The sequence below is a fragment of the Solanum pennellii genome, chromosome 4 (assembly GCF_001406875.1).
Source record: "Solanum pennellii chromosome 4, SPENNV200".
NCBI lineage: Eukaryota > Viridiplantae > Streptophyta > Magnoliopsida > Solanales > Solanaceae > Solanum > Solanum pennellii.
In genome coordinates, this window is record NC_028640.1 from 74,288,349 (window position 1) to 74,315,229 (window position 26,881).

The window sequence follows — 26,881 nt, forward strand, 5'->3', positions numbered from 1 at the left end:
TAAGTGGTCAATTTTGAATAATAAGGTGAATGACAAGAGTATTTTGGAGCTAATAGGTAGATGAGAAAGGGCATTCTGGAGCCAACAGGTGGATAGAGGTAATTTTGTACCATTCTCAATACTTCGAGGATATTTTAGGCCCTTTTCTGTTTTTTAAATTGAAAATTGACATTTGTAAGTGATCAATTTACTAAGATGACAATTATTTATCATTGAATAATTTAAGTTAAAAAAAAAAAGGCAAACAAGACAACAAAATTGTTCTTTTCATATCTAGTTAGAAGGTCATAAAAAAATAATATTGTTTGACGATTATTTACCTTAATCCAATTGCGTAATAATTCAAGGATATAATTGAAAAGAAATTTTTTATAAAATTTTAATCCAAACACAAGATAAGATGAGAAACAATGAACGAAACACTTGGTGAAAGTAATTTTTCATTTACTAATCTCTACACTATTAATTCCATCATTACTAAAACATTACTAATTTATGCATTTGTACCAACCGACCCCTAACTGACATTGTCTTTGAGTGCCAAAATATATAGATTTATCTATTGTTGACGATGAAAAAGAGACATATCTACCCTTAAATTCGATGGGATTAATAGTTTTTCATATTCTTCCTATAATTTCGCAAGTAAATCCTCCTCTAATAATCATATATGGGTCAAAGTAATGAAACCACCAAAAATTATACTAATAAAATAATAAAATATTTCTTATTTTTTAATTCTTATCTTAAATTTTAATCCTAAATATAAAAACGTCATTGATATAAAGTGATTTATACTAAAATTAAACTTTAAAAAATAAATTAAAAATAATTATGCAAATATCAAACCTCAAATATCAAATACAAATAATAATTTATTATTTACGCATCCACCATCTAAGTGTCCATTTAAAGTCATGTGATTAAGACTATATTTGACAAATTAACATCACAAGATTCCGCATATTACCTCTTAAATTCCCTCTTTTCATTTCTCCAAATTCTTCTTCCTTCCTGCAACTCCAAATTCATAAACCACCGCTTTCTTTCCACCATTTTCGCTTTTACTACTAACCCTTTATCCATAATCCACAAAATTTTATCTTATTAATTACTCTTCTATACGAACAATTAGCACATTAATTTTTGTTTTTCTTCAACTAAGTCAACCGAATTATGCTTCGACTTCTTTGCAGAACAAGCCGCCGGTGTTGTATCCGTTTACCTCGCCGTCGTTTCCTCTCTTCTTCTTCTCGTAATTCCGTCGATATCCCTAACAATATCAATAACCCCCATCTTGTCCCTTCTCCTAAATACCCTCCAATTCGGCAACCCCAACACCCTACTTCTCTGTCACGTTACTCTGTTTTTGCTTTATCGGCGACCCTTATAACCGCCATTGTTTCTTCTTGTGCTGTTGTTTTGACACGAGATGATGAAGAGGAGAAAAGGGAGGGAAAAGGTGAAGGTGTTAGAATATATGATGAAATTGAGAATGTGGTAGGGAAATCGAATGAGTCGTTCATTAGGATTGTGGATAGGATGAAGAAGACAGGGACAGCAGCTTCTGTATTATGGAAGTCGTTGAGGTCTGTTATGTCTTCGGCGAATCATGAGGTTCGGGTCGGGTTTGAGCTTAGGGTTGCGGCTTTGTTAGCAGACATTGCTGCCGCTAGCGAGAGTCGGAGGGCGGCGCTTGTTGCTGCTGGCGGTGGCGGGGTGGTGGATTGGCTTCTGGAGACGGTGGCGATGTCAGGGGAGAATTGTTGGACCCAGGCTGAGGCTGCTAGGGCTTTGGCCTATTTGATTGCTGATCCTATTGTGTGTGAGGATGTTTTAGGAAGGCCTCATGCTGTGCCGTATCTTCTTAGGTTTATCTTCTCTGCTCAGCCTCGGCAATCGAAAAAGGTGAGTCCTTTGTCATAATTTTTTTTCTTTTCAAAATTTGGTTATTTATGAATGAAATGGAATGAATACAAATAGAGCAGAATGGACATTGAGGATTCATAAGGCCGATAGTAGTTGTTTGAATCAATATTTAAATGCAAGAAGACTCGATTGAAGTGTGAAATTGAATGAAAATGACACAAATGAAGGAAAAAAGAAAATTGATGATAATATGGAAGTGCTAAAGAGAGCTAGATTTTGTGGAATATGTAATCTATTTTGGTGCCTAACTTCAGGACTTAAATTGTAACTCAAGCAAGCCCTTGTAGACTCCTAAATTATCAATGGGACGCGATATATTAAGTTCTTTGTGGTGAGGCAATTGAAATTTATTGAACTGTTGTTATCTCATTTTATAATTATGGAGTTTGACATGTAAGTGTTTAATTTTTTGGTTGGAAGCAGCATTCAAGACGTAGTTCATTCGATCTCTCTGATTCCTTGAAAGGTAGGAGCATGCTGGTTGCAGCAATTATGGATGTTGTCACTTCACATTGTGAAAGTGCAGACAAGCTTTCATTCAAGCCTACACTACCCAAAAATGCTGAGATGAGAGATATTGCTGCAGCTATTGAAGTAATTGAGGAAGGTGGTATGCACTGGGATGAGCCACACGGGGAGGATGATGATGGTGGAGAAGGTATGAAGGGTATTGGGATGAAAATTCTTGAAGGCACGACTGTCGTAGGACTTTCAAGAACTAATGGGCTTGTAGAAATGGGGCCTCCTAATACTAGCCAGACAGTGAAAAATACGCCTAGTAATCTCTTGTTTAACAACATAAGTGATAGTTCATCACCACGATCAAATTTGTCTTCTGCTGTGGTTCCTGGCCTTTGGGATGATTTGCATTCTGAACAAGTCGCCGTTCCTTTTGCTGCTTGGGCATTAGCAAATTGGGCAACGGCTTCGGAAGTTAATAGGTATCATATTCAAGAATTGGATCAAGAGGGACATGTGGTCATGGCTGCTTTAGTAGCACCCGAGAGATCTGTGAAATGGCATGGAAGTCTGATGGTTAAGTTGCTTCTGGAAGACCACAATCTGCCGCTAAGTACTTCTGTTTCTGATTGGACTTCTAGTCTTCTGTCTACTGTTTCACATGCAAGTAAAACTCAGGACATCCCACTAGCTCAGATAGCATTGTCTGCATTTTTGATTTCTCTTGAGCGTAGCCCTTCAGCACAGGAGGTAGCAGTGGAAAAGGGTCTTCATTTAATGAGAGAGGCTGCTAAACAGACCACAAAGCATTCTTCGGTGCAAGAAGCATTGGCTAAGGCTTTGGAGTTGCTTTGTGCTAGGGAATGGCATATGTCCCTGGAAGAAAGCCAGCATTGGTCTGGAGTTCTGCTCCCTTGGGTCTTTGGACAGTCGTCCTCTGATGCTATAAGATCTTCTGCAATAAAAATCCTAACACGCATTCTTGAAGATTATGGACCATCCTCCATACCAATTTCTCAGGGATGGTTAACTATTATGCTAAGTGATGTTCTGGAATCCAAGAAAACAGCATTAAGCAAAGGAAATAACCAACCAAAAAGTGATAAAGTGAAGGTTCGTCACACTAATCTATTTTGTTTTTGTTTTGGGACGGTGAAAGTAGTCTTTTTTACTTGTAAGTAAAAACATCTCGTGTCTCCTTGGTTTCTATGTGGTTCATGGATATTCTTAATTTTGCAGACCCAAGTTGATCAAGCAAATGTAGTTTTGGCCACACAAACTGCTAATCAGTTGGCTGGAGCAGTTGTCAATTTAGTAGGAACGCAACTAGGAATAGTTGCCAATGCTGACGATACACATCCCTTGGCAGATCTTCTTTCCCTTGAACCTTTTGCTGGGCCACTAAAAAATCTTAAGAAAGACAAATTGCCTAAGATCAATGCTGCAGATTCTGCAGTGGCCACACTGAAAGGGATTAAAGCACTGACAGAAATATGTGCTGAAGATACTCCTTGTCAGAACAAAATAGCTGATTATGGAGGCCTCTGTTTGCTTAGGCGCTTGTTACTGGATGATGATTATGAACAACTGGCTGCTATAGAAGCATACGATGCGTCACGAGCATCGGAGGGACAGGATCGGGTGTCAACTGTTCATGGTGAAGCTTCTACTACTGCGAATCAGAATGATGCATCCAGTCTACGTGTTCCACCTACCGGTCATATTCGGAAGCATGCAGCACGGTTGCTAAATGTACTTTCAGTTCTTCCAAAAGTCAAGAAAGAACTAGCTGGAGATAAAGAGTGGTGTGAATGGCTTGAAGAATGTGCTAACGGAGGAATTCCTGGTTGCAATGACCCTAAAATTCGAAGTTATGCGAGGGCAACACTTTTGAACATATTCTGTGATGACGAAGCTGGTGAAGATTCTGTAGATGGTGATGTTCTTCATGGAAATGTTTCTAACAAAGAACAAACTTGCCCTCGTTACGCTGATATGATACTCCTGATAAATCCTGAATTACCGCACTGGAAATGTGTAGAAAAGATAATGGTAAAATCAGTGGATGGGTCATCTCCAGGTGCCAATGATTCTGCTGGGAGTGAGTGTACAACAAATGAAGATATCAATATTGATATAACATCGACATCTGCTAGTGAATCAGAGAATATCTCACAATTTGAAGTACCTTTAGTTGACGTTGTCTTTATCCACGGCTTGCGTGGTGGACCCTTCAAAACATGGCGGTTGTCAGATGACAAGTCTTCAACCAAATCTGGCCTGGTTGAAAAAATTGATGAAGAGGCTGGAAGGGAAGGAACATTTTGGCCTGGTGAATGGCTTCCATCTGATTTTCCTCATGCCCGTCTGTTTAGTGTCAAGTACAAGGTTGGTGCATACTCTGTCTATCCTTTCAAAATTTGTCAAAAAAAAAAAAAAGGTTTGCCTTGTTTTCTGACTTAAAACATGGAGTTGTATGCAGAGCAGTCTAACCCAGTGGTCCGGGGCAAGCCTACCTCTTCAGGTTTGTTTACTTCTTAAATTTTCTCAAGTTATCTTGTGTGTTGAGGTTGTGTTCATTGCATCATGCAAAACATTGGAATGCTTCATCAATTGTTAAAGGCTAGTTTATCTATTCCAAAACATTCAAGAAATATAGACCATTGCCATATATAGTTCATCCACCGGAGAGCGGAAGATGACATTTTGCACCATTATTTACCAAAAACCTTGTGAAAAAAATACAAAGGAGTGTTGCATCTGGGGGTGTGAGCGCTCAATTAAGCTGTAAAGGACCACGGAGACCAGAATTCAAATCACCTCGGATGGGTGGAACCATCTGCGTTGCACTTTTGTGTTGCAGCACGAATCTTCGATGCAGTTTTGTGTTGTAGCTAAAGTAAGCACTGAACTTCGCAACGAGTAACCAAAAGTTGTCGATCTCTATAGTTCTGCACTGCAGCATAAAATTTGGGCTGCAGCATAAAGTTGTGGATTTCTAGTGTACAGTGAATGCTGGGACAGTTATATCTTCAAGTTTTATTGTTAGACTGGGTTTTTCTTCATTTTGAAGACTGTTATTGGTGCAGAGCCCCTTGCATGTTTTGTTGGTCAATTGGTTGTTTAATCTGTTGTGCATGCATTTCAGTGACATCAGATGTATATGCAGTTCATTGTTTTAAATCCGCAGGAAGTAAGTGCCATGCTGTTGGAGAAGCTTGTTGCTGCAGGCATCGGCAATCGACCAGTTGTATTCATTTCACATAGGTTGGTCCTAATCAAACCGCGTACTTTAAGCTGTTAGATTGCTCGGAGCCTGTGATTATCTGCACACTCTTAACTGGAAGTACCTTCATTATACTTTCTGTTTTTAGGCTGCTTTAAAATTTTTTACCTCCCTTTGTGGGAAGTTTTAGTTCATGTTATGTAGCACCTCTGCTGCTCTTTTCAAGAAACATTCGTATCCTACACCTATGATTGGCAAGACAACGCAAAATGTTGTCTTGCCCTGCACATGTTCAGTCTGGCTCATAGTACACATTGTTAACTGTTCTTTAATTATGGTACTGTAATTATTTTTACTTCCTAATAGTGCAAATTTGAACTAAATCGGTCATTTTTCACACTTAGTAATGACACCTAAACCCATTTGCAGCGTTTTCTTAAATTGATCTTAAGCATCCAGTTAAGCTGATATTCTATAGCTGTACATGTGTATTGACATAAACACACTTTTTGTTGCAATTGGCAGCATGGGCGGCCTCGTTGTCAAGCAGATGTTGTATCAAGCAAAAGCAGAAAAGAAGGATAACTTTGTCAAGAATACAATTGGAGTTGTATGTCCTGCTCTCTTTCAGAGATAAATTACAAGACATTCTACAAATTGCGTACTTGTTAAATTTGCTTATTATTAATTTTTTAAAAATAATTCGGTCAGGTATTCTACAGCTGTCCTCATTTTGGCAGCAAACTTGCAGACATGCCCTGGAAAATGGGTCTTGTTTTCCGCCCTGCACCCACTGTTAGTAAAACTTACCTGCTCCCTTTATTTACCTTGTTATCTTATTTCTCTTCTGAATTTGTGTGTTTTTTCAAGAGTACTTCAGTTCCTTTTTTGAAAATAAAATATGCACTTGAATTTGAGATTCTTGTTGCGGGTGCCTGTGGGTGTGAAATTTTATAAATAATTCCTTTTGCCATTGCTAGATTGGGGAGCTGAGAAGTGGATCTCCAAGATTGGTTGAGCTAAATGATTTCATGGGACAGCTTCATAAGAAAGGAAAGCTTGAGGTCCTCAGTTTCTGCGAGGTACTAACATTTTTCCTGACCTTTAGTTCTCCCTTTAGAAAAAAAAATCACTTCTCTCATTGCCTTTCTAATAATGAGGACCGTTTGTAGACAAAGGTAACTCCAATTGTTGAAGGCTATGGAGGCTGGGCTTTCCGAATGGAAATTGTACCATTAGAATCTGCATATCCCGGATTTGGAGAACTAGTTGTAAGTTGCTCAAATTGATGATTACTGAACACCTAAATTTGTTATAATAGTCTGCAATTATCATTTTTGATTGCTTGCACTGTGCGGTTGAGCATTGCGACCATATTAGTGTGTTTTTTCTTCTACATAAAAGCTTACTTTGATAAGGCAGATCATGTTAGTGAAGTATTCTTCTTTCAGTTTTTGGGGGTCTAGTGAACTTTTCTGACAGTTGTGTGTATAAATAAATGTTATTGGAAACATGGAGTTAATTATCATCTTTAATAGGAGATAATCTAATCCATTTTTTGAAGTGGTTGTCGCTTTATGTTATTTCTCAAGTTTCTAAAATTTTATTGGGTGAGAGGAAGTGAAGCTTTCGGAAAAGGTTTTCAATGTAGGTAGCGAACAAAACCTGAAAGAACTTGATCCCAATGTCTTGCGTTGTCTTATACTTGTTTTTGACTGTGAAAATGGATGAAGATTGTTCTGCTGGAGTTACATAAACAACGTGATGTTTTGATTAGTCTATTACTGATGCAGGTTTTGGAGTCAACTGATCATATCAATTCCTGCAAGCCTTTGAGTCGCAGCGATCCTTCTTATAAAGAGACACTAGAGTTCTTGCACAAATTGAAAGCTCTTAGTAAACGATGATAACTGTACATAATCCACAACAAAGGATAACGGAGTTTTGACATTCCTTCTTCCTCCATGATTCACATGCAAATAGTGTAAGTAGTTGATATACTCGAGTAGGGACTGGAAGCTCCTTGTGGCCTAGATTTATTAAACAAGGCTCATATGGAGGTACCAACTTCATAGGTTGAGACGAGTTTACAGATTTACTTGTACATTGATAGTTTCTATTAGGCTGAACATTAGGGAGAGTTAACCACATTTTACTAACCATTGATTGATTTCCTCTAGCAGATGATTCTTATACAATCATTCATGAGAGAGTGTTGTATAATATTTTTTCCTGTAATAAAAGTTTGTATCATTTACTGTTATATATAATTTCTTTTTTCCAAAAATTATGACTTCCCTTTCTTTGAGAATACTTGTTTAATAAGCTGTAAAGATTATTTATCTTTTCTCGGATGGACTTTTTGAAAAGTGACAAGTGACTAATCCATAGTATCATCATTCATTGTTGGTATTACTTAGTTTTCCTTAATGTTTTCCATTTTATTTTGGTATTCATATTGGTTCGATTAATTTAAATTCACGTAGCTAGGTATATGTGATTCAGATTTGTGTGCATATGGTTCATTTAGGGTAAACACTTATATTTCCATATTTATGATTCAAATTGACTTGTGAATAGAAGAATTAGTAATCAGTCTAATTGAAGCTTATTATGCTGAAACACATGTCAATAATTATTGATATAGATATTCTAATATACTATTCTTGTTAATTAATATTTAGTGTAAATGAAAATTTATTTTAAGAATAAGTGACAATGTAAAAATGAATCGGAGGATATTAAAAACAAATACTTTACTCAATAATTTAGGGACCAAAAATATTATTATGACCTAAGTTTATCAGTTCAATTTTAAGTTTAGTTTAACTTGGGGTATAATCGGTGTTTATGGCTTAATTTATTTGAACAAAACAGAACAACAATGGCAGCAACAGACCTAAATCCTCGACTCTTGAGAGATAACTGCGAAGAAAAATGGCAACATTGACATGCTATTGCTCATCTTCTTCACTGCCATTACCAAAACCCACCTCAAAATCTTCACTTTCCTTGCTCCATAAAACCCCAAAGCCACAATTTTTTGCTAAATTTACTTCTTTCCTATCAATTTCCTCAAAGTACCAAAACTGGACACACAGAGTTCTTCAATGCTCAAACTTCAATGCACCCTCCTCATTTACACTTTCAGAATCAGACTTAGAAACCGAACCCGAAACTGAAACTGAAGAAGACGAAGACGAAGACGAAGAGGAAGAAGAAGAAGAAGAAGAAGGAGGAGGAGATGGGGTGATATCAATTGAAAAGCCTCCAGTGAAGAGGAAGAGGAAGAGAAGGAGGTACAGAAAACAATATCCAGGTGAGAAAAAGGGTATTACTGAAGAAATGAGGTTTGTTGCTATGAAATTTCGTAACTCCAAAGGCAAAAAGAAGTCGGAGAGTGATGATGAAATGAAAGATGATGGGTATGAGTCAGTTTCGTCGGACGAGGATGATGTAGGTGGCGGTGGTAGTGGTGGTGGTGAAGCGACTTGGCAGCCAAGTATAGAAGGATTTCTCAAGTATCTTGTTGATAGTAAGCTTGTTTTTAGTACAATTGAACGCATTGTTGATGAGTCCAGTGATGTTTCTTGTAAGTTGTTCTACACATTCAAATTCTCTGGGATTAATTTATGTTACATTCACCAAAAAGTTTTCAACTTTCAGTTTTTCTCTTTTCTTTTTGAATTAGGGGTAGGGGTAGGGGAAATGAGGAGGGGATTACAAGGTGGGGAATAAGGAATTGAATTATCGAACCCTAACAAACAAGGTGAAAGTTTAGGTAGCCATCCAACTGAGTTCGTGCTGAAAGTTCATGACAGAGGAAAAAGAAGCAGTGTTATATGTTGGTGAGGGTTGAATTTAAACTATTTGTGTGGTAATTGGAAAAAAGAAGAAGAGGAACACTTCAAAACTTTTAGAACATGTTGCTTGTTGATTTTCAAATGATGTCAAAGTGTTTGCTGTTTGTTTAACGTAGATGCTTACTTCAGAAGGACTGGATTGGAGCGAACAGAATGTATATCGAAAGACCTAAAATGGTTTGGCCAGCAGGGTCATGAAATTCCTGAACCGAGCATTCCTGGAGTCACTTACGCCAATTATCTGGAGGAACTGGCAGAAAAGACTCCTCGTTTATTTCTCAGTCACTTCTACAACATATATTTCTCACACATAGCAGGAGGTCAAGTCATAGCCAAAAAGGTACAACTTCCTTCTGTGTTTGTCATTATCCTCTGAACATTTTGTGGAGTTTTTATTTGTCGGAGTATTAAATTAAGCGTGGTCATCAAATGTCTTTCTTCAAATGTTATTTTTGTGAAGCTTCCAGTGAAAGATTATTATATATTGGATGGAAGCGCTCTATGGTAGGCTCATGTGTGAGCTGAAAATATATGGCCATTGGGATTTGTGAGCTTTATTTAGTGTCATATCATGTTGCTTTGTGTTGAGATTCTTTATATAACATATGTTCTATTGATATGTAGAAAATGAAGACCCTGCTCAGAAAATTACGATTGAAACAATCAAACAAACAATATATGAGCTAAGTAAATTTGGGAAGGAGCACAACTCCATGCATCCTTATTTCCATCATTAGATTCCTAGAGTTTTAATTCATTGAATTCCAGCTTGAGCCTAAACTTTTCTTCATAAAAACCATTTCTTTTGAAGAACACATGGTATCTTGACATGTTTGAAGATTACTCGGGATATATACGCCTTATTGAATGAACAAGACTATTTCTTTTCTCTTTCGGGAGGGGTGAAGTAATTTGTTACAGTTAGTAAGTTCAGCTTTAGTTATTGTTTTGTGGCTCTAATTTTTATCTTGTCATAAACAGTTCTGAAGCTCAAATAGTACTAGTATAAGACTTAGTAGGAGTCGATAAATATAAGGATGCAAATTAAAGGTAAAAGGGGTGGCTCTGAGCCTCTGACTTTCAATATGTTAACTCCTTTAATGCAGTATTTATATGTTTGGTTATCTATATTTACTGTATTAATGTTATTAGGCCTTTGAGAGACTCTTAGAGGAAAAAGAGTTGGAATTCTACAAGTGGGAGGGGGATGAAGAAAAGTTGTTGCGAGATGTGCGTGATAGTTTTAACATGCTGGCAAAGGTAAATGTCTTAACATTTTTGCATCATGGATTTGTTTCAATGCTTCAAAAGCACCACTCACTCTATCAATTGCATCTTTATTGCAGCATTGGTCTAGAGATGACAAGAATAAGTCCCTGAGAGAAGTAACAAAGGCATTCCGGTTTATGGGTCAAATTGTTCGGCTAATCATCCTGTAAAAGCCATTCCAATCCAAAGGCCAAACTTGGTTTCTCAATGGTTAGACCACGTCAATCCTAAACTAATTGTTTTTTTATACGATGTTTATTTCATTCCACATGTCATGTCACGTGAATCTGTTCTATCAATATTGATTGGTGTGCCTAGAAAGTAACTTAGTACTCATTATTTCCTCATCTTGTTTAGGTCTACTGGGATTTATGTTTTGGTTTGATTATCTAGTAATAGTACTTGTACACTCTTATTGTCTTCTCTTGGGCATTGAACATGTTATTTACGCAAATCATTCTCTCTTGTTGGAGTCGATTTTGGTCATTTTTAACTCTCATCTCTGTACGTACTATTGCTAAATTAGGAGTAGTAGTGATTTCATTGAGGGCTACCGAACACCCTTTAAAGGAATGTAGCTCACTTTGAATTTGTCATGCAATTCCCTCCTGCTACTCAGTCTCATGCACTCTAAATTGTTTTGGCCTATTAATCATTGTATTCCCTCCTGCTACTCAGTCTCATGCACTCTAAAATGTTTTGACCTGTTAATCATTGTCCATGTCTTTATTGCTTCTGGAAAGTTTGGCTGATACTATGATTCCATTTATCAACTCACTCTGTTCCTAATGGGCATTTCCTTTCATGCAAGGCAGCTGGCTCACCAGTGTCGTGGTCGCAAACTTCTTGTGCGTATTTTGCACTAAACAGGATACATCGACAACTTAGAGGATTGTCATCAATCACGTTTATCAAGCTGCAGATGAGTGAATATGGCCGCATCTAGTTGGCAGGTGGCTTTGCTCTTTCCTTTCCCTGGTCTTCTGGTTTTAACTTGCAGAGGCCTCGGGAACATTCTAAACGTAAAGGAGAGATGTACTTCTCGAGAATCTCTTTATTTTCCTTTAGAAGAGGTCCCTATAGGATTTTGGTGGAATGAATTTTATGGTATATGTATTATTAAAAAAGCTGTGCAGAATCCAGCCATGGAAGCATTTCAATGCATAAACAGAAGAGCACCAAGAGTTCATGTATGTGTTTCAAGAAAGTGGAAATCAAGTTCCAAGACATAAGCATTTTAGAGCCATTTATTTGACAAATGCAATATTTTTGGTATTTGATATGGAGGAAGAGTACTGATAATTGTGTTTTCTGTTCCCAATGTATCGAGTTGCTTATTTCACTTTGATACTATTGGTAATGTAGAAGAGTTGATTATATAAGTCGATTTTCAAATCTAAACACTTTTCGACACTCATTTTGAAAATATATTAATCAAGATGTACCGACCTAGTATGTGAGTTGAAAATCATGAGATATCAGATTCAAATTCCAACAACGGTAAAAACACTAGGTAATTTCTTCCATCTGTCCGAACTGCTTAGGTTCTTCATTTCACCAGCCACAAGATACTAGTAATATCTCATAATGTGAAATTACTAGACAAATTTGCCTAAAAGAGAATAGTGGTACAGTTAAAAGATGAGTATAATGACTTAACAAGTAACAAGGATATTTCTCTTTTCTTAACTAAACTATGATCCAAATGGATCTTTCATTTGCCTCTTACAATCCTGTTCCTATCCCAGAAAACTTCCTGTATATCAACTAATCTCTAAGCAACTTTACCCTACAACATCTGTACAAGATGGCACTAGATGAGTTAGCAATCAAACAACAACTCATTGACTAAGTTACCCGTTCGACAGTTCTGAATCTCTGTGTTCAATGACAAAATGATCAATTATTCGCACAGTATTTACAGGGTCCTGTTGAGAGGCCTTAGCTCTCCATTTGCTAGGGAACTTCTGGAGATAACTTGGTTCTTGTGGCTGTTTCGACTCCCCATCCCATTTTGGATCCAATTTCCACTCTTTCGGAACCTGCAAAATCATACATTTTAAGTGTAAATAGCTCATATTCAGTTCTCCTAAAAGTAGTACTCTTCCAGAGAGCTTCAAAAATCAATCAACAAACTACGCTTCAATCCCAACTAGCTGGGATCGGCTATGAAGAACAACAGACAGTGAGTTCGTGTTCCTTTTTTTATTGGGGATAATAAAGATAGGCTCACCTTATCAACTGCAAGGGTAAAAACTTCAAGATCGCCTTTGGTATTGATATGGAACCGTGTAAATGACTTGTAATTTGCAATGCGGAGTGATGAAAATGCTTCATCAAAATGTATGTGAAGCCAATTGATGGAAATGTAGAGGTAGCTTCCAAGTATCAAAGAAACCACTGGAGTTGATAAGACCCAAAAATATAGGAAAACTGATGCATAATATATTACAGCACCCCCTCGGGAGAGAGAATCAATCCCATTTTTGCAAATATTACTCCTGGTAACGGCCATTACCTGAAATTTGCGTGCATGAGATCAGAGGAAGGACAGAAATATCATAGAGCAACTGAATCGTCATGAAGCAGCATCCCCTATCATATGATTTCTTACCTCAGGAACGTCAAAACCGGACATGAGATACTTGATACATGCTGGATAAAGGCCAAATGTCCATTGTTCTATACGTTCCCTAAGGCCAGTTGGATCCGGGAAATGCTCACTCTCCACGGACTGGTACCATTGATATAACGTGTGATAACCTGGATTACAAAGTTACGTTGTTTAACAAAAAAACAATAGGATTCAAAGAAACAGGAAACCAAGGCTGAGTTCAGTAATTCCATTTAACTAGTTGCCCAGAGAAGCTATCTATGAAAGAACAATCAAAGAATTAAAAGGTATACTATCATTCTGAAGTCAAAAAAATAAATTATTTGCTTGCGCGTTGTACTATAAATGCGTTGTATCCAATAGATGGGACATCACAGTGAGAGGACGTCTAATTAGTTCCGTGCATTAGCTGAGAACTTTTAAGTACTCTGCTGTCACGTATGTGCAAATCCATGTGATAATGAGCTTATATTAAGAATCAGAGCAACGACAATGGACTGGACTAAAGAGGAGACAAATCAACTGAATCACACATTGAAGACAATAAACAAAACCTCACCTGAAGTTGCAAGTAATTTATGCCGAATACATATTTCAACACCTAATTCCATCAAGAGCATGAGAATCAAGGCAGCAGCCAAGTGTGCGGACACATGAAGAATCCCAATTAGTAGTCTCTTTTTCCAAGACACCATTGAAGGCACAAAGACTATTGCAATTGTTAAAAGTAATACAGCACCAGCTGCTGATACATATGAGCATCCCAGCATATACATAAACAAATCCCACACTGTGCCAAAGAAGGTTCCCAAGAGACCCGAGAAGGTGTCATCCTTTAAAATGTGATCTAGCTGACACTAGAAGCAGATGGAAATGATTAGTCATTCTTGCCCAGCAGCAATACATCTTCTGTTCATTAGAAAAATGAAACACTATATACTGCTGACAAAGACATCGCATGAGGCAGCGAGGGAACTGATGCTTACAACAAATCTAAAAGAATAGATCAAAAATCTAAAATACAAATTACCTGTGGAAACATAGAAAAGACCAATATGAAATATATCATGCCACCAATAACATCAAATTGCCAGTTTTTCTTCCTAAATTTCAATATATTGCCCAATGCAATCTGCAAATGTTAATAAGCATGTAAGCACCTGAATAATATATCCGACCAGAAATTTGTTTTTTTTTGGTAGGTATCTGATTGAAAACCTTCAAAAAGGAACTTTTAAACTCCTTACCCTGCTTGAATCTTCAAAAGTTGGGTAAGCAGCTTTGGTCTCGTATGGTGTTCCATATATTTCTTTGAAATTCTTGAAGACATGTGTAGGGTGCAAAAAAGCACCTCCACAACCATTGACAAGTAAATGCTGGACATAAACAGGCTTATTTGATGGAACATATGAATGCCGCATATAGTGATGCACATCTCCAGCAATCCGTAGTCTACACCTTTCTTTCAAATGGTCGCGTATCAAGTAGGTAACATTCTTTCCAGTCACATGATTGAAGTACCAATCAAGAAGCCAGTTAGGCTCATGCGTCATAATGATCACAGAATCATTTTTCCCGACCTGAACAGAGCATCAATTAAGCAAGGCCTAAAACCTTCAGTAAACAAATCCTTTGCATATTTAAAAAAAAAACTCAAATCTTCTCCTCTCTTTTCTCTTCATAAATAAAAAGAGAAATAAGGCATGAAAGAACCAATAAGGAGCTTAGGTAACATTTCAAAACTACATAAAAGCCTACACAAGGAATGATATAGGCATTGGATCCCTTAATCAACTACGTCTACAATTCCCACACACCAGCTGTAAACCAACTCTGTGGGCTTCAAAAACTGAGTACTAATTGTGTTATAAGCTTGATAATCTTCATTTCATATTGAACATCAGTAGCTTGAAGAAAAAGACAGGAGAAATACATGAATCTGGAACTAAGGACCACTAACGCTTAAGTCAAGGTCTTGTTCACTGTTAAGATCTTTTAACTGACTGCTACCATTCACACACTAGCAAAATGATTTTCAGGTCTGATCAGCAAGAAAAAACTGCATGGAATTATAATCCATAAGAAATGTATGCGTAACTCAGAACCAATATTGAGAAGCCTTCCTCCTAAAATGACAGATTACGAGTTGAATATTTGGTGGGAGAGGGGGATCAACTTCTTTTTCCTTTATATTTGATTGATAAAAAGTTTAAGTGAAACAAGGCAATTCTAGATCTTCTCATCATAACAGAATAACTCAATAAGAACAACTGATACACATCCAATGATTTTAAAGTCCGACTAGAGAAAAAGTATCTCGATTAACCATACCACAGACTTCAATACTTTCAACAACTAATACTGCTTCAGTATTTGGCTTTGGCCCAGCGGTGAACTAAACCTCTTTCAGGACACCATTTCCTCAACACAAACAAACGCAGTTTCATTTATATTTATTAAAATTCAGATGTCTGAATCTGAATAAATATCTAATTACTAATATGTTGCCACTAAATCTGAATGCTAAATAAATGAGATTTTTTTGTTATCTAATCATCTCGATGTGTATAATTTGTATTATCAAAAAAATGACAAATGTAGATGTATTTTAATAAATAATAGTTGAAAAATATATCATGAGAATATTAGAGAAACTTAATTGACGTGGTGTTGTAAAATCTGTTTGTATCATGAAGCATGTTCTAAAAGCTAGCAGCGATGGCAGCTGGAGGTTGTGTGGATGTGGGCCAAAGTGATGATTGTACAGTGCTGATTGGTAGTACAGTTGGACGTGGTTTTTATTCGTGATATGCGGCGAAAGCTGGTGGTGGGGGTTGTTAACGGTGATGATTGATGGTATAGGTGGTTAATGGTGGGGCTGGTGGTAAATTGGTTAAGGTAGTAGAGATGGACGGTCGTGATAGTGAATGGTGGTGGAGGAAATTGGTTGTGGTGGCTAGGGTGAAGGTAGCTAATGGTCTCTCTTAACAATATTAGATTATTCCTATCAATTGAGAACGCTATTTGGGAAAAGTTCGCAGAAGTCTGGACCAGTATCATGCTCAGGTGTACACGTGTAAAAGATCACCATCAGTCATTACTAATCCTACTAATGTGACAATTATTTTTTTCCATAAAGAATAAAGATTATAGTTTCTTTATTAGGAACTTCAGAAACAATTAACACCAATCTGCATAAAACATCCACCTTTTTAAACTAATAGCAGTATATTTGAACCAGGACAATGTTCCAATATTCACCATTATAGATATAACAGAAAAGCAACATGACGACTGTGCTCGTAGCAGAGAGGATATACCTTATCTCTCACTAATTCTGAGAAGAACTTGAATTGGTATACGTCAATATCACAATGGAGAGCAAGATCAAGACCAAATACCCACCACCTATTGGGGAGCTGAAGCGCAAAATAGCTTTTCTTTTGAGGCATAAACCAACCACCCAACCAGCTCTTGTGACAGATGTACCTCATATACGTCTGGAGCCCATCAAACCAGTCTGCAATTCACAAATGGACTTCGATTATTATAAAAAGAACATCAAGATTAAAGAAGCCATGCTGCTTTACTGAGTCTGAAACTAAAGGAAATAATAAGTTCACAAGGTAAAAGCTAAGAAGCTATACTGACCATGGTTTCCAGGGATGACAAAACACTGAGGTCCATCATACTGCCTAAGTTCATCCACTTCAGGAGGCAATTCAGGCTTACTTACAGCAATATGCTCTTCCTTATACCACAAAGGAGGCTGAAGAGCATATTCAAAGGGACGAAAAAAGCGTTTCTCATATGTAAATGATGATGGATTAGGATACCTATACAACACGAGAAAATATAAATAATTATTAGTTTAACAAATGCAACAGCATACTGTCGTGCCGTTGTTAGTTCTATATGACGTGAAGAGGCAGAACAGTTTTTCTTTAAATGAATAAAGAAGCAAAACATACAGAGTTCTCTGGCACAAAAAGAAAGAACGAAAAGTATATGTATCAGCACGACAGATGGCTTGCTTCATATTACACCCAAAACTGAGTGGATTGAACATTTATGCATGTAAGTGCTGAAGAAATGAAATTGCTTCCGCACTGATTTCCTAGATATAATGGCCAGTACTAGAGTATCTACGTTGAAGATGCCCGTCCAATTTTCGGTGTAATTAATTGAACTATCTTAATTTCTGAGACATAAGATGAGGCTATCAGAATGTCTCAGGACAATGCAAAGGCAAACTACTAGTATACAGAGAACTAGAATCTTACGCAAGGTCACCCCCAATAAGAAGCATGTCTCCACGTGGCAGAGTACGCATTGAACCATTGACTTGGAGTCGGAGTGAAGGTTGAGCAAGAAGCCGAGCCACAGTGTAGGAAGAATTTCCACCATCTCCTGTATCAGCCATGAAGTCAAACCACAGACCATCCTTCCCACTAAACTGATCATACAAAAGATCCTCCTGCTTAGCCCCATCTTCAACCCTGCTCATTGCCGCCTAACCATCGGAGAATTTTAGGATAATGTAAGGTCAACCCAGTCCATTATAAGCACACGAATAAATTAGCCAGATCAATTAAATTCATGAAATAATTAATCTACTTATCAAGCATGTTGTCTTTTATCATCAAAACTACATATCCATTATAAACTTGTCATTTCATTAACATGTGCAGAGTTTTTATCAAAAGGAGAAACATTTTGAGCCTTGACCCTTCTAAAATCTTTACAAAAATAAAGATTGCAGCATCTCGTAAGTTGTTACAATAGGAACTTCACTCTAGAAGAATCTACTTTGAAGGAATTAAGAGCATCATATTTACCTGCATCATTCGCATATCAAAGCGTCCAACAAACAAAGTTACAGAGACCAGCAAGTCAAACATTGTCTTGAATAGATCAGCAGATGTCCTGCAACTCCAGTAATCAGTGTTCTAGTATGAAGATTGATAAAGCTTTTTTAACTACAGAATACAGGCCCCACAGATAAAAGGGGAGACATAGGAGGTATAACGAAAGAACATACCCTGAATACCAAGGAACCATATCCAAGAACTCAGGTTTCGTTTGCTTTTTCTTCAATTTCTCGAACTCTTTGAGTGACAAAGGGCGTGAAACAGCCCATCTATTAATCATTATCGTGTGAACTGTTAGCAGACAAGAAACTCTAGCAGAATGGTGCTTACAATTCACTCCAAGCAGGAAAAATCAGAATAATGTCGGGTAATAAAACTATGCTCATAATTTACTCAAGGGAAAGCTTTCCAATTTTGAATAGGCTGCTGCGCCAAATTGAACCAACCAGGTACCATTTAAAGCATTAGTCATAATAGCAACCAGAATATGGTTGACTTGCTTTTCTATAATGACACTAATAAATTTGCCATCATAAGGAAAACATAAAAGCACTTCATCTTCAATGATATTCCTGTAAAGACGAATAAGGTGCAAGCAGCTAATGCCATGGTGATGGCAAGCTTAACCCTGTAAAGACGAATAAGGTGCAAGCAGCTAATGCCATGGTGATGGCAAGCTTAACTCCTAGATCCATTCTGGAATCTGCAGGGTCTCAGCTAAGTAACGAAGTAGACAGGTATCCTAATATCGTATAATCCAGTAAGACTTTGTTGTTGATTCATATGTTAATCTAAGAAACTGTTCACTCAAAAGTTCTCACACAGACGACCACATTTTTCAAAAGTGGACCCTGTACAGCAAACGTCAAAATGTTGTCTAAATATCTGTAGCAGTTCTGCAGACAAAGACAACACCGAAAAAGGACTTTATTCTGTGAACAAATATTCAAGTTGCTCACCCTGATGACCTTTCCACAACGTAATTTGCAATGTAGAGGCCTATAAAAGTGGCCCACAATGAATATAGCGGAGAAATTTCATTTGATGATTGTGCACATGACCCGTTGCAAGTTAACTGAAAGGTAAAAATTCAGAAAGAAAAAAAGGCAACAGCAACTTAGATCCTCCTGTATATCAAGTTGGAAAATTGTGAAACGCAAACTATGAGATACAATACCTCTCCATAGATGACCCATTTGGACAAAAAGGGGTAATCACTGGCTGACCCAACTGGAGCAAACCAAGATTTGCATACTTGATCTTTCAGCTTAGTCATGCCTACAAGTTTGGTAAGCCAAGTGTTGCCCTCTTCCTTATTCCACAACGAAAACCAACCAGAATTCCTCCGACCAAAAGTTTTTTCCCTTACTACAGCAAGGTTGCCACAGTGACTATAAAACACACAGCAGGCTATGCTTAAAACCTACAGAGATGATGAAGAAATAAGTCACAAAGACCCCAACTACTTTATATCATCTTACAAAGTGTTCCAAAAACTTACAGCACAATTTTGCACAATTGTCAGGATCTCGGGCCTCTTTCCCGCCACGCGAGCAACTAGGCCAAGATACCAAAGCCCAAGAAAAATAACATGGAAAACGAGAAGAAACAAAATGGATGAGACAAATAAGGTCAGAAACAAAGACAGGTTCATCCTGAGATCTACTCCCATAGATAGAAAACTGGGAAGATGATATAGAGCAGCCAAAAGTATCCAAGATATATACCTGCAAAAACACAATCCTCTCATTACCAGTTTCATCAATTTATTTAACTAAAAGGATTAGTTATTACGCCAGATATAGAAAGAAAATACTTACCAACGACTAAAATTTGAGTAACTTGGTTTGATTGTCTTCCCTATAAATGGAGATGAAAAGAAGTAAAAGAATCCAAGCAGACAGGCATACATTGACCACCACTTGATATTGCTATCTAACTTCTGAATAAGTGTATGCATGTTATCTGATGATATAAAAAATAAGCATCCGACAAACACCGCAATGACCAAATGCCGCGAATGTTCATGTGGGTAAGGATAAGAATGAGTTAAGATCGTCCTAACTGTCTCCATTTTTAGAGTATCAAGCAGACCACTGGACTGCTTATCAGACCCCATTCAGCAAGCAGTACTAGATTCCCACCACTTTGCTGGATAGAAGTTCTTCCCAATGAACTAATTCTAATTCACATGAACCAACTGCATAGAAGAGAAAATACAGTACATCATTTTAGCCCCAATAATTATGACGCGAAATTTAACCAAACCCCAATTCATAATCAACTTGACACTGAAAACTATATCAAAAGTACAATCATTACAGGTGCACAATCTTCTAACAGGACCAAATTTTAACAACTCAGAAAGGAAACTACTCAGTGAAGTACTCCCTCCATTTCAATTTATTTGCATGGTTTTAACTTGATATAGAATTTAAGAAAGTAAAGAATAATTTTGAATCTTGTAGAATATATATAAAATGTACGAAAATGCTATTTAATCTTATAATCTTAAAGCCTGTCACATGGTAAGTTGAAACTAAAGTGTAGCCAAAAACAGAAAAGAGAGATTTTTATTGAAACATACTAAAAAGAAACATAAAGACAAAACAAATTTAAACGAAGGAGTATTAATTTTGAAATAGTCTCATATGCACTTTGGAGGATCCAACACACAGAGTATGAACAACATAGGCAGAGTATGACTAACAAAGACTCAACATTTAGCATAAAGGGACAATTATTCAATGAAAAACTGATCAATTCCTATATTCAACACAAAATCTAGAGGATGCTGAAAGAAAAAAACAAATCTTTAAACCAAAAGATGAAACAGAAGGGATCAATCAAACAACAAATCACCAAAAACTGTCAACATCAACTTCATTCTTATCATCAAGAACTAAAAAAACAAGAAAAAACTTATTACCTGAATGAGGAAAGAGATCACAAAGCGAGTATTTGGGTCTGTTTTATAGTTTTGGAACAGACATCAGCATATTTGAGAAACCATTTTTCTTGTAAGGAATCAGAGCATATTCCTTAATCAAGAAACCAAAAAAACCAAAACCCCACAACCCCTGTCCCTCAAAGGTCCGGTCTTTAACACTTTTAGGTACAGGCCAAAATGGAAAATTTTCTGGTAACTGTAAAATTTTAACGACTGTCGTGCATATGTGATGTGACCAAAAAAAAAACAAAAAGATTGGTTTGTGATTGGCAACTTGTGCAGCCAAACATCCTTAAGATTTTGTTGTTGTTTTTTTTTTTGCTTTTTTGCTTTTTTTGAGGTTTTTTTTCTTTTTCAGACTTAGTTGGATTTTAGCGCGCCACGTAGCTTAACGCACGGTTCAAGAACTAGTTGCTATAAGACACGTTTTGCTGTATTTTGTTGACTCTCTTTAATGCTCCATCCGTCCGGTATTATTTATCATGTTGTGCTTTTCGAAAGTTAATTTGATTAATTTTTAAAGTTAAATTAGATTACATTAATTCGATATTTAAAAAAAATAGATATTCTAAAACTATATGAAAAGTACTATAAATTACAATTTTATATATATTAATATGATGAAAAAATACATTTTAAAATGTTAGTCAAATTTTTTTTAGTTTAACTCTAAAAATAGAAACCATGACAAACAATACCGAACGAAGAGAATACTTCTTTGATCCATTTCTATTTACTCGTGTTTAACTTGACACGTACTTTAATAAGTAACAAAAATGAATTTTTGAACAAATTGAATGAATGAGCAAAGATGTCATTATGGAATGGGAAGTCTTTCTTGTACGATATAAAATGAATTTCACTCAATTACATTACCCTTTGAGAATATTTTTTCAGATTCCACTTTTTTTCTTTTTTGGCTCCTGTAAATTTGGGTATGTGCTAATTTTTTTACGATTTCTCAAGTTGATTAAATTTGTATTCTTAAATAAAAGTTATTAATTAGTATTAGCAAACATTAGTTAGGAAACTATAACATGGTTAACTAGTATCCATGTATCTCAATGTGTTTAATTGTCATTTTTATTCGATAAAATTAGAAGTATCTAGTTTAATAAGATTGTCACATGATTAAAAATATGTATAATAGCAAAAGGAAAATCTTAGTATATTAAGTGGCTAATTAGCTGAACTTCCACTTTGTTTAATGTCAAGCAATTGAAATATTATTTTTAAGATTTGAAACACACTATAATTTATGTCAATTATGATTAAAAACTAAAATGATCCAAAAATAAGTTGTTATATAAAATGCTTTGCAAGAAAAATATTTTTGTCCATTCGAACTCAACATATACTCATCAACATGTGTCGTAATTTGTAGATTTGGATCTTTCTATTTTTAACATAACCAACTAGAGATCTCAACTCTCAAGACTTAAGTGATTAACTCGTGAGAATGAAAAAAGTTATTTTAAAAGCGTCACTTTTAGATATAACATACTTTAATCAAGTTTGAATATAAATATTGAAATGAGAAGAAAAATTATATAATTTTCATGATATACAGAAAATTTTGAATCTCAGCCAAAGACGAATTCTAATTATATTATAAATAAGCTCCTTTTAACTTAAATCTACTAAATGTTTGTTAGTCAAACGTGAACATATATGTTGCAATTAAATGCTAGTAATGTATGTTATTAATGCAGTTGACATATATAGGCACATAAAGTACTCTACATATAGGTCTAGCTACTTGGACGTACCAACAATAAACCTAAAGTAGCCATACATTAAATATAATAGCTTGCTTAATTAATACATAGACCATATAAGCTAGATTTTGCAAATTGGATATGAGTTGACATTACTTTTTCAAAGTCAAAGTTTATAAGTAGGGCTCACAATAGTCCCTTTTATTATCTGATATTTATACTGAGCGTCGATTAGTTTAAATTTTTACTATGAAAATTTTATTTGAGGAATAAACTCTATATTTATAACTCGAATCAAATACCTCTATTAAGGATGAAAAAATCTCAATCCTATCACAACCTTATTATAGGTTGAAATTGGTTAAACGATATTGGTAAAACATTAAAAGAAAAATTATGCATTTATTAGTTTTTTGTTAAGTTTAGTCATCTAGTATACACTACAAATATGTTTGGTGGCAAATAACTACCTAATATTTATTATAGGCATTCCCTGTAACCTACACACTGCATCTAAATAAATACTTTTAATGACAAATTAATATTGGGTACAATACATGGAAATAATTCATGTTTTCTTCAATCTACATGCATATATATATATATGTATATATAACTTTATACATGACAAGAACTTTGCATTTTTTGTACGAATTAAAATCACTTATTTGTTTTTCGCTAAAAAGATAAAGAGTAATTTCAAAAGATAATATTAAGTTAATGTCTTAGCAATGCAACTATAACTTGGTTGGAAATAGTTTCGATGTAAGAAATAAGAAAATTTCAAATAAGAATAGATTTTTACAACAATTGATCCCATTTTTTCGCGTTCGGTATCGATTATTTAGTGAAATAACTAACTCTGTATTTTTAAAATTTTAAAATTGTATTAATGTAATCTGATCCTATTTTATAAAAATACTTGAAGTGGATTAATAAGTTCGAGTTAATATGTTTTCCAGTATTTTGGGCCTGTCAGAAGAGGAAATTTTGGGCCTAGTCCAATTAATTGTACAAATAAAACCCATTGGGCTTATGAATTAAGTCCACACTTTCAAAATAAAAATAACACTACACACACATTTAAGATGTTAAATATCAAGTTATAAACAAACTTTTTAATATTAAACTACTTATAGCATATTATTATCAAGTTATAGCATATCAAGAAATAATATATTATTCTCATTAATTTTTTAAAATAATAATTAACTTATTTAAATAATTCAATTACCATATTTAAACCAATGTAGTTAATTACACTTATTATTTTAAGTTACCTTTTTTAAACAAAACTCTTAATTAAAGTTATTTAAATTAAATATTATTTAGTTACCTTTTTTAGGATAACTACAAAATTATAGGGATTTTATCAAAATCTAAAACAATTACAGTTTTATTTTTAAAACTGTAAAACCTTATCTAAAAAAAAAAATTTATATTCCCCAAATTTTTGTTCTTCCCCATCTCTTTTCAAAATCATTACATCTGCACGCCTATCAAAACTTTTCACCATTTTCGCACGCTTTCACCATTTTCGCACTCCTAATTTCTCTCTCAAAATTTCATCTCTCTTAACACTCTTCTTCAAGAATTCTCAAATAGTTGCATTCAAATCTTCATTTTTAGCACTCAAATCTTCAAATCTTGCGATAAACAAACGTACAATGTCTAAAAGAAGCAACGAAACCCCGAGAAAAAGTAGAAGATTGAATGAAGAAGCAAGTTCAGACGATTTTCATGCTCCATCTTTCAAAATTTTATCACAAACACAATCTCAACCTTCATCTGTTAAAGTTAAATCTAGATCAGTGAAATCAACAACAGAAAAAAAAACGAACAAACATCCAAAGGAAAATGAGAAGAAGAGAAAAGGGAAAGAAAAGAAAAAAGAAGATGAATCTGAGAAAACGACGAAAGAAAGAGGAAAGAAAAGGAAAGGAAAAGAAATCGAGGAATCATCAGAGTCTGAATCTGATTTTGTGGAAGAGTTAATAAAATCAAAATCCAAAAAATCAAGAGCATCTGAAATCGATACTTCACATTTACAAGAAGAAGAAGAAACAGTTAAACCCAAAAAAAGTTCAAAGGTTAGTAAAAGTTAATTTTTTAATTTTTTTTTATGTTCTGTTATTTTTATTTTCTGTTATTTGGGTATAAAATAGTTAAAATACAATTTTTGTGTAAAATAAATAATGTATGAATTGTGTATGATTCCCTATATGAAATTTCTGTTTAAATAAATAATGTTTTTTTTTATGTATGATTCACCGTATGAATTGTGTATGATAACTGTATAAATTGTGTATGATTCACTGTATGAATTTTGTATGATTCACTGTATGCTTCACTGTATGATTTACTGTATATATAAGATGTGTATGAATTTTTTTTTATCAAGTTTTTGGGTACTGTTTTTCATTATATTATATATTTTTTTATTATATTATATAATTAGATAATTATATAGGTTAATATTTTATGATAACTGTATGAATTGTGTATGATTCACTGTATGAATTTTGTATGATTCACTGTATATATAAAATGTGTATGAATTTTTTTTTTTGCAAGTTTTTGGGTACTGTTTATCATAATTAGTTATACTTTATATTTTGATTTGTATTTTTTGGTGTTCAATATATTGTGTATGAAAGAATGTTGTAAGTTTGTTTGAAATGTGTATGATTATATTGTATTATGTTTTGTATACTATGTGTATGAATTAGTTTTGTATTACATGTGTATGAATATGTGTATGATTAATGTATTTAATTTTTACAATTTTTTTAGGAGAATAAGACACAAACACATCTGTCTTCATGTATTAACATGAATGTGTTTGCGGATTTGTTGACCTTTTTAGGTTAAGATAAGTTTCAACAATTCCTAGATGAAACAGCTTTTGGATTTTTTTATAATTTGCATCACATTAAAATTCAATGTCAATTGTTGAGGCACTTATTTATAATGGGGAATGAAAATGTTAGGGATGACATGTTTGTCATTAAAGTAAATGGTAAAGAGTTACATTTTGGTCTAAAAGAGCTTGTTGCTATAACTGGTTTGAAATGTGGACCTGTTTCTGATTTTGTATCAGATCCACATGTTCAAAACAGACTCATTGCTGAAAATTTTGGAGATTTTAATAAAGTATCCAAGTCTGATTTTTATTACAAGTTTAAATTGCAAAATTTTTGGGAAGAAGATGATAAACTAAAAATCGGGGTCCTGTACTTTATTTCTTCATTTCTGACTGCATCAGACCCTTCAAAGACAACAATTCCAAAATTGTATTTTGATTTGGTAGAGTCTGGACAGTATGCCACTTTCCCTTGGGCAAATGAGTGTTTTAATTTAACACTCAAAGCTTGCAATAAAAAATTCAAAAAAAATCCATCGTCATTCAAATTCAGCCAGTTCCACATAGCACTGCAGATATGGTTTTATGAGTGTTGTCATCCATTTGACAACACAATTGCTATACGTGTTTCAAATCGCACACCGAGAATCCTGAACTGGAAGACACCGAATGACGTCATTTTTTTGACGATTTGAAGAAAATAATTTTCAGAACACATGGGAATCAGGTATTTTTCTTATAATGTTATTACATTCAATATAATTCATTATACATTATACATTTTTTTTTTGATGCAGCATAATTCAGAAATATTGTCTTCTCGGAAGAAGAGTTAAATCTAATGGACGAAACCATTATAAATCAGTCCAGCAACCACCATGATTCAGAAAATCCAAGATCATCGAAAAATCGTGCTGTTGACAGTGAACATAAAGTTCAAGAATTGAGAGCTGATATTGCAGAGGTACAAGTAAAATATTCAAATAAACATAATTTTTTTTGAAATTACTGTACACATATCAAATACTTATTTTTTTAATTAACAGGTTAAGGCAGAGTTGAAAGAACTCAAAATCACTGTAAGTTCCAACATATTTTTATATAATTAATATAATGACT

At 34.9% G+C, this 26,881-nt stretch overlaps 3 protein-coding genes and 1 pseudogene across 5 annotated transcripts; 3 read left to right on the forward strand and 1 right to left on the reverse strand.

Moving 5' to 3' along the window:
- The first annotated feature begins 909 nt into the window (after positions 1-909).
- On the forward strand, positions 910-7,901 carry LOC107018410. Of its 2 annotated transcripts, XM_015218883.2 has the most exons (10): positions 915-1,908; positions 2,353-3,501; positions 3,628-4,776; positions 4,871-4,912; positions 5,579-5,655; positions 6,140-6,224; positions 6,326-6,409; positions 6,595-6,696; positions 6,787-6,885; positions 7,408-7,901. In XM_015218883.2, the coding sequence occupies exons 1-10, from the start codon at positions 1,177-1,179 to the stop codon at positions 7,519-7,521; spliced, it is 3,633 nt and encodes a 1,210-aa protein (XP_015074369.1). In that variant the 5' UTR covers positions 915-1,176; the 3' UTR covers positions 7,522-7,901. The 2 variants fall into 2 exon arrangements, 1 of the variants encoding a protein (XP_015074369.1); XR_001456634.2 differs by lacking the exon at positions 7,408-7,901 and having other exon boundaries at positions 910-1,908; positions 4,876-4,912; positions 6,787-6,851.
- Positions 7,902-8,467: 566 nt separating this feature from the next.
- Positions 8,468-12,147, forward strand: LOC107015720 (probable inactive heme oxygenase 2, chloroplastic). Of its 2 annotated transcripts, none has more exons than XM_015216092.2 (5): positions 8,468-9,206; positions 9,594-9,817; positions 10,630-10,737; positions 10,824-10,956; positions 11,558-12,147. In XM_015216092.2, exons 1-4 carry the CDS (start codon positions 8,552-8,554, stop codon positions 10,914-10,916), a joined length of 1,080 nt encoding a protein of 359 aa, XP_015071578.1. In that variant the 5' UTR covers positions 8,468-8,551; the 3' UTR covers positions 10,917-10,956; positions 11,558-12,147. The 2 variants fall into 2 exon arrangements, with proteins under 2 accessions (XP_015071578.1, XP_015071577.1); XM_015216091.2 differs by having other exon boundaries at positions 8,469-9,206; positions 11,562-12,147.
- A 127-nt stretch (positions 12,148-12,274) lies between these two features.
- LOC107015628 lies at positions 12,275-21,500 on the reverse strand. Its single transcript, XM_015215957.2, has 16 exons — positions 21,161-21,500; positions 20,052-20,431; positions 19,733-19,958; positions 19,409-19,654; positions 19,191-19,306; positions 18,402-18,500; positions 18,199-18,286; positions 17,644-17,873; positions 17,012-17,196; positions 16,681-16,880; positions 14,608-14,940; positions 14,391-14,492; positions 13,920-14,217; positions 13,361-13,509; positions 12,980-13,264; positions 12,275-12,788 (listed from the first exon to the last, which is right to left on the reverse strand). The coding sequence occupies exons 2-16, from the start codon at positions 20,348-20,350 to the stop codon at positions 12,600-12,602; spliced, it is 3,045 nt and encodes a 1,014-aa protein (XP_015071443.1). The 5' UTR covers positions 20,351-20,431; positions 21,161-21,500; the 3' UTR covers positions 12,275-12,599.
- Positions 21,501-24,566: 3,066 nt separating this feature from the next.
- Positions 24,567-26,881, forward strand: part of LOC107017408 — a 5,293-nt pseudogene continuing 2,978 nt past the window's right edge.